Genomic DNA, 16,394 nt, shown 5'->3' on the forward strand with positions numbered 1-16,394 from the left:
GAACCGGATGTAGTATTTAACTTTGCGAAGACTGTTGAGTCCACAATTGTGTTCTTCCAAGAAGGAAAATTCAGTTCATCTCCTTCTGTGGGAAGGTTAACCCATGAATGGTCCAAACGTATATATACGTTCTTACCGCTAGTGCCCCGAATTTGGCATGATTCGCCCGAGATGCCTGGTCTTAACACTCGGTGTGCACTGTATTAAAAAATCTGGGACCACTTAGTACCTTGTGGGAGCACCAAATCAAATGAGCCCCAGCTAGAGCAAACAGCGTGATAAACACCTAAGATTCACTGATTTCACATACAGATGATCCTTGGGTAACGGCGTCACGGGTAATGTCAAAATCAGATAGCGCCACGTTTTTGCGTCAAAATATTGGCTTGGCTAATGCCCAAGAACTCGGTTAAGGACATTCTTCCCGAACATGTCCACTCAGCCTGAACCCATGTACAGGTAGTGTGCCATTGCTTACAAGCCAGTGAGGACGATTCCACGTGTACATGCGATATATTTTGTATTATTCCATTGTTTTTAGTGCTTGTATCTACTAAATAAGCCACCATGGGCCCGAAGAAAGCTTCTAGTGCCAGCCCTGTGGTAAAGAAGGAAAGAAACACAATAGAATTCAAGAAAAAACTCGTAGCAAAGTACCAAAGCGGAGGAGGAAGAGAGAGGGGAGAATGTGCCTTCTGCAGTGTTTCAGTGATTCTACGATATGTACAATACTAAAGCAGCAGGTATCGATAAAGGATATAGTGCCAGCCAGTGATAAAGTGTAGAATTAACAGTGCAGCAAGTATGTTAAGCGAGTAAGCAATAGATAAACGACACGAAAGTAACTCTCCAATGTTGCTGGATGTGTATAGGGTCAATGAACATACGCCGCCCAGCTATCTTCCACCACCCTAAACCTCTGCCGGCATCTCCTCCATCAAACTAATTAAACTAACATCTCCTCCAAGGTAAGTGTAAATATCAAAGTCTAAATATAAAAGTAGATACTATTTAATAATAATCAATGGTACATTAAATGTCTTATTTTACGTTAATATAGACATTTTCATTAATCCATCTATTATATCTTATTCAAAATTATATAAGAAACATGTTACATGGCATATAAACATGCAATGTATATTTAATAATCACTCTTTGCCACATTAAATGTCTTATTTTACATTAATATAGACATTTTCATTAATCCATCTATGATATTTTCTTTAAAATTATAGAGGTCCTCCATCACAAATCCGGCATCATTGGGACCTGTAGTGTGCCGGATTACTGAGTTTGCCGGATTACAGAGTGGGTAGGTTAGAATACACTTAATAAAATTAACCAACTTGACTTACACAAAGTTCACTGAACATCGGCAAAAATAGAACATTTCTGCTACTTTGAGCTCGATTTCAAGGTACTTTTCGCCATGAAAGCAATCAAAATCATGTCTATTTCTGTAATATATCTTCTATTCTATCAAATGAGTTCAAAAAAATGAGAATACAACCATAAAAACCATACGAAAATATACTGCAAAGAGGCGGCTAATGGCTGAGAAGCGAACTCCCTTATTTATCGTCCATCTTTTTTATTTTTGTTGTATGTTAAGAAGCATCTTTCCATCATACATTGCCCAAGTTTCAGTGAGATATCCCAACAAACAACCGAGAAAAAAAAATATTTACCAAAAATCATAGATGGCAAGCCCAAGCCAGATACTGGAAATAAGTCACTTTGTCTGACTTTTCTGGGTTATCCTAGGTTCTCTATACATACGCTGCTATGTATGATAATTTATGTAACTGTATTTGTGTATACCTGAATAAACTTATTTACTTCTAGTCTGTCAATTGAGTACAAGAAACCGCCCATTCACTTATTTCAACTGCCCAATAAAGTGGTCAGAAATTGGCAGTTTGGCCGATTTCACACAAATTTCAACAGATGCCAATTTCAAAATAGGGTCTAGAATAAACAATGCAGACATTCCTGGCACTAAAATAACATTTTCTCTGTACATTGGTCACGGCTACAGGCCCCTCTTATATTACTCTTGCTTACCATTTGGAATTTTTATTCACAAAAAAATAGAAGATTTACTGTTATGCAGACTACTGCATTATTGTAATAACTGTATAATGTCAAACCATTCTTGACTGCGTATTGGAATTTCGACTGGCAGGCGGACAGGTATTGGACGGTGACGTCATTTGTTTACTCTTGATATTCGCTAAAGAATAGAACATTTTCACTACTGTTAGCGCAATTTCAAGGTACTTTTCGTCATGAAAGCAATCAAAATCACATCTATTTCTGTAATATATCTTTCATTCTATCAAATGAGACCGAAAAAATGAGAATATAACCATAAAAACATACAAAAATATACCGCTAAGCGGCCGTTAATGGCTGAGAAGTGAACTCCGCTATTTATGGTCTGATTTCTTCCATTTTTGGTCTATGTTAAGAAGTAACTTTCCATCATATGTTGCCCAAGTTTGAATAAGATAACCCAACAAACAACTGAGAAAATAATAATAATAATATAATAATAATAATAATAATAATAATAATAATATCTCTATTTACTACACGTACATGTACAAGGTATACAGGCCTAGCTGACATCATTGACATACTACTGTATAGAAAGCTGCTTGTTATGCAGAGTATTTCAAGAAAATTAGGTCAGTGTCCCAGGATAACACCCACACTAGTTGGCTAACACTCAGGTACCCATTTACTGATGGGTAAACATAGACAACAGGTGGGAATCGAATATTTACCAAAAATCATGTATGGCTAACCCAAGCCAGGTACTAAAAATAAGCCACGTTGACTTTTCTGGGTTATCCGAGGTTCTCTACACATATGCTGCCATGCGTGATAATCTATATAGAGAAAATAACTTTTGTTTCATGTTTATGGTGCAGTACGAGTGTATATAACAGTTAGCCCTGTGCTACACTCCATTTTCTCTAATATAAGCCACCAAGACAGGGATAGGAGAATGGTATTTGTATACCATATCCTCTTCATACCTCCGTCGAACTGCTCGGTGTTATGCCAAATATTATTTATTCTGGAGTATTTAACATGTTTTATGTTATTTATATTGCTTATTATGTCATATTAGATCAATTATGATAGGCAAATAAGCTGTAGTGTTGATATTAGCGTAATAATAAGCATATTCTCCTGCTTCATGAGACTGAGTTCATGGCAACCGACAGTGGCTTCAAAGCCACCTTATCTTTAATGCATAATGTACTGTGTAGGTGCTTTACATAATGAGAAGCATTTGTTTTATTCATTGGAACCTTGGCTAGGTCTAAAAGTAAGCAGGTTTAAACAATAAATGGAGAAAAAAAATTGGAATGACTTATGCAGCAAGTAGCACCACCAAACAGTACCAGCAGGTTAGTGTGGTAACCCTGGAAATCTGAAATTATGCTAGTCAAAATTAGTGCCGAATAGCTGAAGGAACCGAATAACTGATTGCCGGATTTGTGATGGCGGACCTGTATAAGAAACACGTTACATATCATGTAGCATATAAACATGCAATGTTTATATGTTATCGAGTGGAGAGTGGGATGGAGAGTAAACATTACGTTTTCTCTGATGCAGCATTAGAGAAAGCTGTGAATCTGGCGACTGGTGCAGTATCCACTCTTCATATGCATTTGTTTACAATTCTTGGCATGAATTATTCATTACTTCTCCCTTTGTTTATGATGGCATCTAAAGGTAGTTGTTAGAAACGATTAAACTCAGTGAACATGGTAATAATATGGCTGTGTAGTGTAATAATATGGCTGTGTATTGTAATATAGCTGTGTAGTGTAGCCCGGGGGGGCTACATACGTGTACTGTACCTACATCTACTGCTACCTACACTGACTTCCTACAAATAAATACTACTCACCTCTTGCCCTACATTAAGACTACAAATATTTTAAGATTAGTAATGAATGTACTGTAGCAGTAAATGACAGATTAAAGAGGTGTGTGCAATGTGGACTAGGGTTCAAGCTTTTGTAGAGAAACACCACCCTGACCAAGCTGAAACAAGCCATTTCTGCAACATGTTCAGTGACAAAACCCTGTCCCACTTCAGGAAAATCTTAAAGAGACACCAGAAACAGACCTCTATGGACAGATTTGTTGTGAGGCAGGGGTCCAGTGACTCTCAAGCTGGTCTTAGTAGCATTAACCCTTTGACTGTTGCAGGCCCCTTTCTGAAACTGTCATTCTATGTTGCAAAATTTTTGAAAAAAAAAAAAAATTCTTATGAAATGATAGAGAATCTTTTCCCGGTGGTAATGACACCAAAAGTTCGAAATTTGGTTGAAAACTCACGGAATTATGCTCCCACGAAGTTAGCGGTCTCGGCGACATATATGTTTCGGCAATTCCATTGTTCCAGTTGACCAAACTCATAGCTATTTCTTTAGAACTCCATTTTTATCTATCAGTTGAGTACAAGAAACCGCCAATTTACGAATTTGAACTACGCAATAAAGTGGTCAGAAATTGGGAATTTGGCCAATTTCACGCAAATTAAAAAAGATGCCAATTTCAAAATAGGGTCCAGAATAAACAAGGTAGACATTCTCGGCACTAAAATAACATATCCTCTGTTCATTAGTCACATCTCTAGGCCTCTCTCATATTATTATTGCTTTCTATTTTGATTTTTTATTCATACAAAAAAATACAAAATTTACTGGTATGCAGACTACTGCATTATTTTAAAAATGGTATAAATAATATCAGTGTACTAGTGAAAGAATATTAGACTCCCCAGTTGACATGTATTGGATGTGTGGTGTGATTTACTTATTCCTGAACATTGGTAAAAATCGAACATTTCCGCTACTTTGAGCTCAGTTTCAAGGTCGTTTTCATCGTGAAAGTAATGAAAATCATCTCTATTTCTGTAATATGTTTTCCATTTTATCACCTAAGACCATGAAAACGAGAATACAACGATAAATACTATACGAAAATACACCTCAAAGTCGGCGTTTTAATCCAACAAAACGGTCAGAGTTTTTTTTTCTCTCATTATGCACTGTGTGCTGCAGGATTTTTTTATGTGGTGCACAATGACTACACAGACCCATTCTCTCACATACAGGCCTACCAGCTTTTTCTCGCTTGATTTGAAGCCACTAGAATTTACGCGTATAGATACGTCAGAAACAGTGGCGCATAAGACGTATTTATAAGGCGTAAACAGTCAAAGGGTTAAAAGACAAAAAAGGGAAGTAACCCCAGAGAAGGCTTTGCTACCTAAAGTCTTTATGGAGGGGGATTCCTTTTCCAAACACTAACTCTTCCCTCTTTCCTCTTCCCTATCTTCCAGAAGCCAGCAATAGCCTTCAATAAAGATATGTAAAACTTACATAATTGTTAAAAAAAATATTTTTTGGTGAATATTTTTGTCTGGAACGGATTAATTGTATTTCCATTAATTCTTATGGGAAATATTAATTCGGTTTTCGGCCGACCTTCTGGAATGGATTACAGCCGATAACCGAGGGTCCACTGCATTAACCTAAAATAAGACATTTAATATGCCCAAGAGTGAGTTAGGAACGTACGAGTGGCCCAGGCGCACGCGTCTGGTACCAACAATTTCCGAGGGGATGCATGAAACCTGGGGGGGGGGGGAGGCGATTTTGCCGAAAAAAGTGCTTGAAATCCAAATTGTATGATTTCCTCACTGGCTGAAAACCAGGGGTCCACTGTACTACATCCCCAGGCCTCTCCTATATAACACCTACCCTCTATTTTGAATTCTTCTTTCAACAAACCGACCATATCCCACCGAGGTATGGTGGCCGAAAAAGAACATCTAAAGTTTCTCTTTTTAAATTTAGTATTTTATACAGGAGAAGGGGTTACTAGCCCCTTGCTCCTGGCATTTTAGTCGCCTCTTACAACATGCACGGCTTACGGAGGAATTCTGTTCCACTTCCCATGGAGATAAGATGAATTAAACAAGAACAAGAATTAGTAAGGAAATAGAAGCCAGCAGCCTCTTCAACACCAATTACAGATTGTATATATGTTGGTAGAATTACCGACACTGTGTAAAGTAAAAGGACACAAGTGCAACTAATGTGACATTTTATTGTGGCAATGTTTTGCTCTCCAGGAGCTTTGTCAAGCCGTTACCAAAGGTTGACAAAGCTCCTGGAGAGCGAAATGTTGCCACAATAAAAATGTCACATAAGTTGCACTTGTGTCCTTTTACTTTACAACACCAACCACACCTAAGCCAAATTTTAATCATATTTCACAACAAAGTCATGATATACAGTATGCTTGTTTGTGCTCTCTTTCTCTCTCTCTCTCTCTTGCTCACTCTCTCTCCCTCTCTCGCTCACTCACTCTCTCGCTCACTCTCGCTCGATCTCTCGCTCACTCTCTCGCTCACTCTCTCACTCACTCTCTCTCGCTCTTTCACCCCTCACACTTTCGCCCTCACACTTACTTTCACCCTCACACTTTCGCCCTCACACTTTCAATCTCTCTCTCCTACACACACACACACACACACACACACACACACACACACACACACACACACACACACACACACACACACACAGTGATTGTTAAATATATGGTTATCTATTAGATAAGTGTGCTGTATTTGTATGCAAATTAAGAATTAAATATTTTTCTTCCTGAAACTGTTTTTCCTCACCTTTGAGTCTTGAAACTCCATTTAACCTGCTTCCTAAATGTTCTGCAATCTTGGAACTAACAAGGTATGCCTGTATATTTATATATGTATGTATGCATGCATCATTACCTCTCTGTCTCTAAATTGTACTGGGAAGCGTCCAAACATTAACGTGAATTACCAAGGCTCAACTGTAACAAAAATAAATATATTACTGAGCTTACTAACTAAAGTCATTTTACAATATTTACATCCTAAAAATCACAATGTAACAATGGGAAGCGAGCGATTTACAAAAAATTTTGACTGCATTCCCTGTTTCCCTTATCCACTATGTTTATTTTAACTGCTTAAATTTCTCGGGAAGTTTACAGATTTGAACTTATTCAGGAGGAACATCATCAGTTCTTGAACACTGTGTTTTAACTTTCACCATCAAATGATTCTCACAAATCTTGTACTATACTGTATATGATCTCTAAGCACATTAGTAAATCCAAAAAAGTAACACACAGTACCTGTGTTTTCTAGTTAACCCTTTCAGGGTCCATGCTTTGAAGCCAGGGTCCAAGCCATAGATCTATACATCTAAGAGAATGGATCTGCATGGTCAGTTTTTTATTTTTTATTATCACACTGGCCGATTCCCACCAAGGCAGGGTGGCCCGAAAAAGAAAAACTTTCACCATCATTCACTCCATCACTGTCTTGCCAGAAGGGTGCTTTACACTACAGTTTTTAAACTGCAACATTAACACCCCTCCTTCAGAGTGCAGGCACTGTACTTCCCATCTCCAGGACTCAAGTCCGGCCTGCCGGTTTCCCTGAACCCCTTCATAAATGTCACTTTGCTCACACTCCCACAGCACGTCATGTATTAAAAACCATTTGTCTCCATTCACTCCTATCAAACACGCTCACGCATGCCTGCTGGAAGTCCAAGCCCCTCGCACACAAAACCTCCTGCAGTAAACAAAAAATTGGGGCGCTCGCATGGCACTGGGAACGCCATCTCAGTACACTTTGTTCACCATGCCTCGAAGCAAGGAAGCTCTCACTCCCAGGTGAACTGGGACTCTCCTCTTCTCAAGTGATAGTTCTAACACTGATAGAAGTGGATCTGAAGAGGAATTCTATGGCTTTCATCAATTTGTGACCGAAAGCAATGCTCAGGATATCGAATATAGTGTCGAAAATCCCGACGACCCTCAACCTTCGACCTCTGGTGCTGGTGCCTCTCAGTCAGGTTCAGTTGTACCTCATCGCAAGAAAAAACTAATATTTTCGCGTGGCCAGAGCTCGGATTTGAGTAATGGTGATGAAAGTGAGGAATTATATTCACTAGTTAAGCGGCAGTTTATACGACACCGCATGCGCTCAGGTAGTGTACCACATGCAATTCAAAGGGTATGGAGTACAGTGGCCCCTCGAGTAATGGCGTCATCGGCTAATGCCAAAATTGGATAGCGCCACGTTTTTGTGTCAAAATACTGACTCGGCTAACGCCCAAGAACTCGGTTAAGGACATTCGTCCCGAACGTGTCCATGAGGCCTGAGCCTATGTACAGCCAGTATGCCATTGTTTACAAGCCAGGGAGGACAATTCCACGCGTACATGCGACATATTTTGTATTATTCCATTGTTTTTAATGCTTATAACTGCTAAATAAGCCACCATGGGTCCAAAGAAAGCTTCTAGTGCCAGCCCTGTGGTAAAAAAGGAAAAACATACAAGAATTCAAGAAAAAACTCATAGCAAAGTACCAAAGTGGAGGAGGAAGAGAGAGGGGAGAATGTGCCTTCTGCAGTGATTCAGCGATTCTACGATATGTACGATACTAAAGCAGCAGGTATCGATAAAGGCTATAGTGCCAGCCAGCGATAAAGTGTAGAATTAACAGTGTAGCAAGTAAGTTAAGTGAATAAGTGATAGAAAAATGACACAAAAGTAACTCTCCAATGTTGTTGGATGTGTATTGGGCCAATGAACATACGCTGGCCTGCTACGTATCTTCCACCACCCTAAACCTCTGCCAGCATCTCCTCTATCAAACTAACTAACTAAACTAACATCTCCTCTAAGGTAAGTGCAAATATAAAAGTGTAAGTATAAAAGTTATAGGTAGTAAGCTGGTAGACAGCAACCGCCCAGGGAGGTACTACCGTCCTGCCAAGTGATTGTAAAATGAAAGCCTGTAATTGTTTTACATAATGGTAGGATTGCTGGTGTCTTTTTTCTGTCTCATAAACATGCAAGATTTCAGGTACGTCTTGCTACTTCTACTTACACTTAGGTCACACTACACATACATGTACAAGCATATATATACACACCCCTCTGGTTTTTCTTCTATTTTCTTTCTAGTTCTTGTTCTTGTTTATTTCCTCTTATCTCTACGGGGAAGTGGAAAAGAATTCTTCCTCCGTAAGCCATGCGTGTTGTAAGAGGCAACTAAAATGCCAGGAGCAAGGGGCTAGTAACCCCTTCTCCTGTATATATTACTAAATTTGAAAGGAGAAACTTTCATTTTACCTTTTGGGCCACCCCACCTCGGTGGGATACGGCTGGTATGTTGAAAGAAGTATAAAAGTAAATACAGTGGACCCCCAGTTCGCGAAGTCATCGGTATCCGATAAATCCGGTATCCGAAGCATTATATCGCAAAAAATTTGCCTCGGCTCCCATTACAAAACCCGGTATGCGATACGATTCGTACGAGATGTGTCCATGTGTGGCCTGAACTGCCCCGTGTGTGACAGTGTTTACAAACCAGCCAGTGTGCGCGCATCTAACAATACATTCGGTACATTCCATATTATCACTGTTTTTGGTGCTTGTTTCTGCAAAATAAGTCACCATGGGCCCCAAGAAAGCTTCTAGTGCCAACCCATCGAGACCAAGGGTGCTAATGACTATTGAAATGAAGAAAGAGATAATTGCAAAGTATGAAAGTGGAGTGCGTGTGTTGGACCTGGCCAAGTTGTATAGTAAATCCCAATCAACCATCTCTACTATAGTGAGCAGGAAAACGGCATCAAGGAAGCTGTTCTTGCAAAAGGTGCAACTGTGATTACAAAACAGTGATTCCCCTTCTAAACATTAAAAACTTCGACACTCTCCCCTCCTCCCATCCCATCAATCATCACCAGATCTTCATTAAAGGTAAGTGTCAATTATTCTATTGTGATTATTCTATTGTTATTACAGTGGACCCCAGCATAACGATTTTAATCCATGCAAGAGGGGTAATTGTTATGCGAAATAATCGGTATGCGAATGAATTTTCCCCATAAGAAATAATGGAAATCAAATTAATCCGTGCAAGACACCCAAAAGTATGAAAAAAAAAATTTTACCACATGAAATATACATTTTCCCACACACAAAGAGAAGGATACATGCACAATAGTAGAGTAGTACATGCACAGTATATATTGTGCATGTACTAGTCTACTAAATGAAGAATAAATGACACTTACCTTTATTGAAGATGCAGCAATGACTGATGAGACACTGTGTCCTGGGAGTGCCTTTTCCTCCTGAGTACTGTAGGTCCTGTTTGGCATTTTCTTCCAGAACAGGCCTTATCACACTGTGTATGCCACTGGCTTTAAATTCACCAATATGAGCACTAGTTCCAGGCATTTTTCCCTGTTCACCTGGGTGTTAGTCGACTTGTGTGGGTTGCATCCTGGGAGACAAGATTAAGGACCCCAATGGAAATAAGTTAGACAGTCTTCGATGACACTGCTTTTTAGGGTTATCCTGGGTGGCAAATCCTCTGGGGTTAACTCCTTGACTGCTCTCCGTATTTATAAATACGCCTTACGAGCCAATGTTTCTGACGATAGCACGCGATAAATTCTAGCAGCTTCAAATCAAGCAGGAGAAAGCTGGTAGGCCCACATGTGAGAGAATGGGTCTCCATGGTCAGTGTGCACCATATAAAAAAAAATCAGGGGAGCCAGTGGTGCATTGTGGGAATGTCATTTCAGTTGTCCTTTTCAGCATGTCTAGCGGTAAGAAATATGTGATTCCCCAGCAAATCTGGGACTCTTCTCTTCCCAAGTGATGCTCTAACACAGATGGAAGTGTCAGTGAAGATCAATTTCATGATTTGGAGGTTTGAGACCAAAAGCAATGGAGGAGGAGGAGGGGAGGAGGAGGAGGAGGAGGAGGAGGAGGAGGAGGAGGAGGGGAAGGAAGGGAGGAGGAGGAGGAGGGGGAGGAGGAGGAGATGGAGGAGGAAGAGGAGGAGGAGATGGAGGAGGAGGAGGAGATGGAGGAGGAGGAGGAGGAGGAGGAAGAAGAAGATGTAATAATATTGTTCCCTTGAAGCAAGAAAAAAAAAAGTCCACCCCATGACAGTGACAAGATAAGGGGAGATAACATCTGATAAGAGCTGACTTTGATGAGCGTAAAGGAGGGTAATATTACATGACCATCCCCCTCCCTTTGTTTTTGCTGGTACACAAACATTTCTGTCTGTCTATTTGTCTGTCTGTCAAGCTCCCTGTCTGTCCATCTAGCTCTCTGTCTCAGAGAGAGCCACAAGACTGTGTCATCACGTTTACTCACATCTTCAAGCAGAGTATAGCACTTTGTCTGGATTTCTTGGGTTATCCTAGGTAATTTACACTATGTATACTTGTATTTATGTGTACCTGTGAGACAGAGATAGGCAGACAGATAGAAAGAGAGACAGATTGAAAGATATAGAATGAGGGAGAAAGATAATTAGATAGAATGGAGGAGGGGAAGCAGCATCCAACTCCATTGTTTTGACAGCGGTAGGGGTAGTGACTAATGAGACAATATGTCACTTTGACAGCTGCCGACTTCTGACTCAAAACAATTATAAGCCACACACTCGCACACAAGACAAGGAGGAGGAGAAGGAGAAGGAGGAGGAGAAGGAGAAGGAGGAGGAGGAGGAGAAGGAGGAGGAGAAGGAGGAGTGAGGAGGAGGAGGAGGAAGGAGGAGGAGGAGGAAGGAGGAGGAGAAGGAGGAGGAGAGGAGGAGGGAGGAGGAGGAGGAGAGGAGGAGGAGGAGGAGGAGGAGGAGGAGGAGGAGGAGAGGAGAGGAGGAGGAGGAGGAGTAGGAGGAGGAGGAGGAGGAGGAGGAGTAGGAGGAGTAGGAGGAGAGGAGGAGGAGGAGGAGGAGGAGGAGGAGGAGGAGGAGGAGGAGGAGGAGAAGGGAGGAGGAGGAGAGGAGGAGGAGGAGGAGAAGGTGGAGGAGGAGGAGAAGGATGAGGAGGAGGAGGAGAGGAGGAGGAGGTGGAGGAGGAAAGGAGGAGAGGAGGAAGAGGAGGAGGAGGTAGGAGGAGGTAGAAGGAGGAGGAGGAGGAGGGGAGGAGGGAGGAGGAGGGGAGGAGGAGGAGGAGGAGGAGGAGGGAGGAGGAGGAAGGAGGAGGAGGGAGGAGGAGGGAGGAGGAGGAGGAGGAGGAGGAGGAGGAGGAGGAGGAGGAGGAGGAGGAGGAGGAGGAGGAGGAGGAGGAGGAGGAGGAGGAGGAGGAGGAGGAGGAGGAGGAGGAGGAGGAGGAGGAGGAGGAGGAGGAGGAGGAGGAGGAGGAGGAGGAGGAGGAGGAGGAGGAGGAGGAGGAGGAGGAGGAGGAGGAGGAGGAAGGAGGAGGAGGAAGGAGGAGGAGGAGGAAGGAGGAGGAGGGAGGAGGAAGAAGGAAGGAGGAGGAGGAGGAGGAGGAGGGGAAGAAGAAGAAGAAGAAGGAAGAAGAAGAAGAAGAAGAAGAAGAAGAAGAAGAAGAAGAAGAAGAAGAAGAAGAAGAAGAAGAAGAAGAAGAAGAAGAAGAAGAAGAAGAAGAAGAAGAAGAAGAAGAAGAAGAAGAAGAAGAAGAAGAAGAAGAAGAAGGAAGAAGAAGGAGAAGGAAGGAGAAGGAGGAGGAGGGAGGAGGAGGAGGAGGAAGGAGGAAGGAGGAAGGAGAAGGAGGAAGGAGGAAGGAGGAGGAGAAGGAGAAGGAGAAGGAGGAGAAGGAGAAGGAGGAGAAGGAGAAGAAGAAGAAGAAGGAGGAAGAAGAAGGAGAAGGAGAAGGAGAAGAGAAGGAGAAGGAGAAGGAGAAGGAAGAAGGAGAAGGAAGGAAGGAAGGAGAAGGAGAAGGAGAAGGAAGGAAGGAAGGAAGGAAGGAGAAGGAGAAGAAGGAGAAGGAGAAGGAGAAGGAGAAGGAGAAGGAGAAGAAGGAGAAGGAGAAGGAGAAGGAGAAGGAGAAGGAGAAGAAGAAGAAGAAGGATTGTTTGTTTGTTTTTGTAAACAAGTTTTGTAAACAATATATTGATAATTATGTTTGTGTGCTTATTGTGTTGTATACAACGAGTGTATATATATACATTGCACCTTACTTTGGTCTCATAGGCCACATAAGTTATGTGAAAAAATAAAATAGTGAAAAACAAAAACCTTCAATTACAAGTAAACTAAAGTTTATCGGGTGAGCGGCAGTCGCCGCTGTTGCCATACGCGCTCCCATTTTCTGCAAACTTCACGGCTCTATATCTCGGTAAGTACCGATGGCAAAAATTTTTTTTTTGGACTAAAACACTCAGAAAAATAATCTTAACATTTTCATAAGAACAAATAATTTTTTTTTTTTTGGAATATTTGGCGACATAGAATGACAGTTTCAGAGAGGGGCCTGAAACAGTCAAAGGGTTAATTGTTTCTTGGTATTCTCAATAAGCCACACCAACAACGGTGCTACAGCAGCAGCAGCAGCTGACGGTGGTACAGCAGCAACAGACGATGCTACAGCAGCAGCAGCAGCAGCAGCTGACGGTGGTACAGCAGCAACAGACGATGCTACAGCAGCAACAGACGATGTTACAGCAGCAGCAGACGATGCTACAGCAGCAGCAGCAGCTGACGGTGGTACAGCAGCAACAGACGACGCTACAGCAGCAACAGACGATGTTACAGCAGCAGCAGACGATGCTACAGCAGCAGCAGCAGCTGACGGTGGTACAGCAGCAACAGACGACGCTACAGCAGCAACAGACGATGTTACAGCAGCAGCAGACGATGCTACAGCAGCAGCAGCAGCTGACAGTGCAGCAGCAGCACCAGCTGACAGTGCAGCAGCAGCAGCAGCTGACAGTGCAGCAGCAGCAGCAGCAGCTGACAGTGCAGCAGCAGCAGCAGCTGTACCACCAATAGTAGCGATGGTTGATTGGGGTTTATTATACAACCTGGCCAGCTCGGAGACACGCACTCCACTTTCATACTTATCAATGATCTTTTTCTTCATCTCTATTGTAATTCTCACCCTTATTGCTGTAGGGTTGGCACTAGAAGCTTTCTTGGGGCCCATGGTCACTTATTTTCCAGAAAAAGCACCGAAAACACTGTAATAATATGAAATATTCCGATTGTATGCTTGGATGTTACCGCGGAGGCTGGCTGGTAAACAATGCCACCGGCGGAACATGTGAGCGTGGCTCAGGCCGCACATTGGACGCGTCTCGGACGAAAATCGGTGAGCGGGTTTTTAAGCGGTATGTGGATTAATCGCTATGTGATGCCATCGTTATGCGGGGGTCCACTGTATTGTTATTGTAATTATTCTATTGCATTAAACTTAATATTTCATATGGAAAAAGTTTTTTTTTTCATACTTTTGGGTGTCTTGCACGGATTAATTTGATTTCCATTATTTCTTATGGGGAAAATTGATTCGCTTTCCGATAATTTTGCTTTACGATGGGCTCTCAGGAACGGATTAATAACGTGAACCGGGGGTCCACTGTATAAGTGTAAATATAAAACGACCCCAATAGAAATAAGTCACTGACTTTTTTCAGTTATCCTAGGTACTTTACACATATGCTGCTATGTATGGTAATCTATGTACGTAACTGTATTTGTGTATACCTGAATAAACTTATTTACTTATTTATAAATTAAAATGTAAATATTTCTTATTTATAAATTACGTACATTGTTTAAGTGTGAATAGTAGTGGTGGCTTCTGCTGCTGCCTCCACCACCACGTACAGCTTCTCTCAGTGGCCCTTATAAGCCCAACACCACCACCACCATTTACTCCTCACATACATTATGACATTTTATTCATTCTAGATTATATATCGTGTTTGTATGTTATTAATATTGTTTATTATGTCATATGAGACGAATTGTGATAGATAAATAAGCTGCAGAGATGATACTAGCGTCATATTGAAGCATAATAAACTCTCCTTCCTCTCGCCTTCTACCTGTCTTCCACACACCAACAAGAGTCAATAAAGGTAAGTGTGATGTTAAAAGTTCATTTATCCATTTTATTAGTGCTTTATATTTATTTGTCATTGTTTTCTGTATGTATATCTATATTTAATCTTTAAAAAAAATATTTTTTGTTAATACTTTTGGGTGTCTGAAACGGATTAATTGGATTTCCATTATTTCTTATTGGGAAAATTAATTCGGCTGACGACAAAATCATTTAAAGGCAAGCTCTCTGGAACAGATTAATGCCATTACCAGAGGGTCAACTGTATATCCCATTACCCTACACCTGGAATAGACAGTGAAAGTGGTGATGATGTGGCTACAATTGGTAGTGATAATGGTGGTGGTGGTATCACGGGCACACAGCATGCGGCACCAGCCCAGGCTGGAACCCAAGCTGCTGACTCAGCAGAACCAGGACAAAGCACATCTTCATCCACCCCCACACCACAACCTGCACAATTACAACTACAACTACAACCAAAACCAGCTTACAATGTCCAGTACCCACCAGCAAACCACATCTGGGATTGGCAGCAAATTTCTAATTTTGTTCCCAATCCCAATCAAAGTGGAATCCTGCCATCTTGTTTCCTTGGAAACACTACAAATGAATTGGAATTCTTTGAACTATTCTTTGACCAGCCCATGATGGAAAATATTATCAGGGAAAGTACAGTGGTAACCAGAGTTTCGAACTTTCTTCGTTCCAGAAGGCTGTTTGAGTGCCGTTACTGAACAAATCTGTTCCCATAAGGAATAATGTAAATTAGAATAGTCCATTTTAGACCCCCAAAAATACACTTTCAAAAGCATTTACAATAATACACTTACATAACTGGTCGAGTTGGGAGCAGTTCGAAACTCGGGGTACCACTGTAACAAGTACAGTGGAACCTTGACTTGCGAGTTTAATCCGTTCCAGGAGCTAGCTCGTAACTCAATTTACTTGTATATCAAATTAATTTTCCTCATTTAAATTAATTGAAAAGTCATTAATTCATTCCTGCACTCTGGAGAGACGAGAAAAAATACTTGAATATGACACTATTATCAACTGTACGGCTTATTTATCTACCACAATTCATCTAATATGACATAATAAACAATATAATTAGCACAGAAACACAATATATACTCTAGAATGAATAAAATAGGCCATAATAGGGTGGCAGTGGCAGTGGCAGTGGCAGAAGAGTCCGCCATTTATGTCCCAATTTGACTATAGTATCTTCCCATGTTCTTACTGTAAGAGAAAACAGAGTATTTTTGAGGCTAACTGCAGTACATCACTAGGACCCATGGTTAGAAAAATGAAATTTGGCCAAATGACTAAAAAAATCCAAACAACCACTAGAGAACTGCCCCTCACAGGGATGTAAACATGTTTACTGCTTACCAGCTGTGCCAACTAGCAGAAGCAATCCGAATTATTATTACGTATGTATTAT

At 41.3% G+C, this 16,394-nt stretch overlaps 1 protein-coding gene across 2 annotated transcripts in view; it reads right to left on the reverse strand.

Annotated features, from left to right (window-relative positions):
* LOC128686683 (protein cueball) overlaps nucleotides 1-16,394 on the reverse strand; it is a 210,176-nt gene that overhangs the window by 50,625 nt on the left and 143,157 nt on the right. The window contains exon 8 of one of the 2 annotated variants that reach the window (XM_070084308.1): nucleotides 6,836-6,897. The exons of the other annotated variant lie outside the window; for it this stretch is intronic. Within the exon in view, the coding sequence (XP_069940409.1) occupies nucleotides 6,874-6,897 (24 nt within the window). The 3' untranslated portion in view covers nucleotides 6,836-6,873. The remainder of the gene's footprint in view (nucleotides 1-6,835; nucleotides 6,898-16,394) is intronic. 2 annotated transcript variants of the gene reach the window in all.

Source organism: Cherax quadricarinatus, chromosome 12 (genome assembly GCF_038502225.1).
Source record: "Cherax quadricarinatus isolate ZL_2023a chromosome 12, ASM3850222v1, whole genome shotgun sequence".
Lineage (NCBI taxonomy): Eukaryota > Metazoa > Arthropoda > Malacostraca > Decapoda > Parastacidae > Cherax > Cherax quadricarinatus.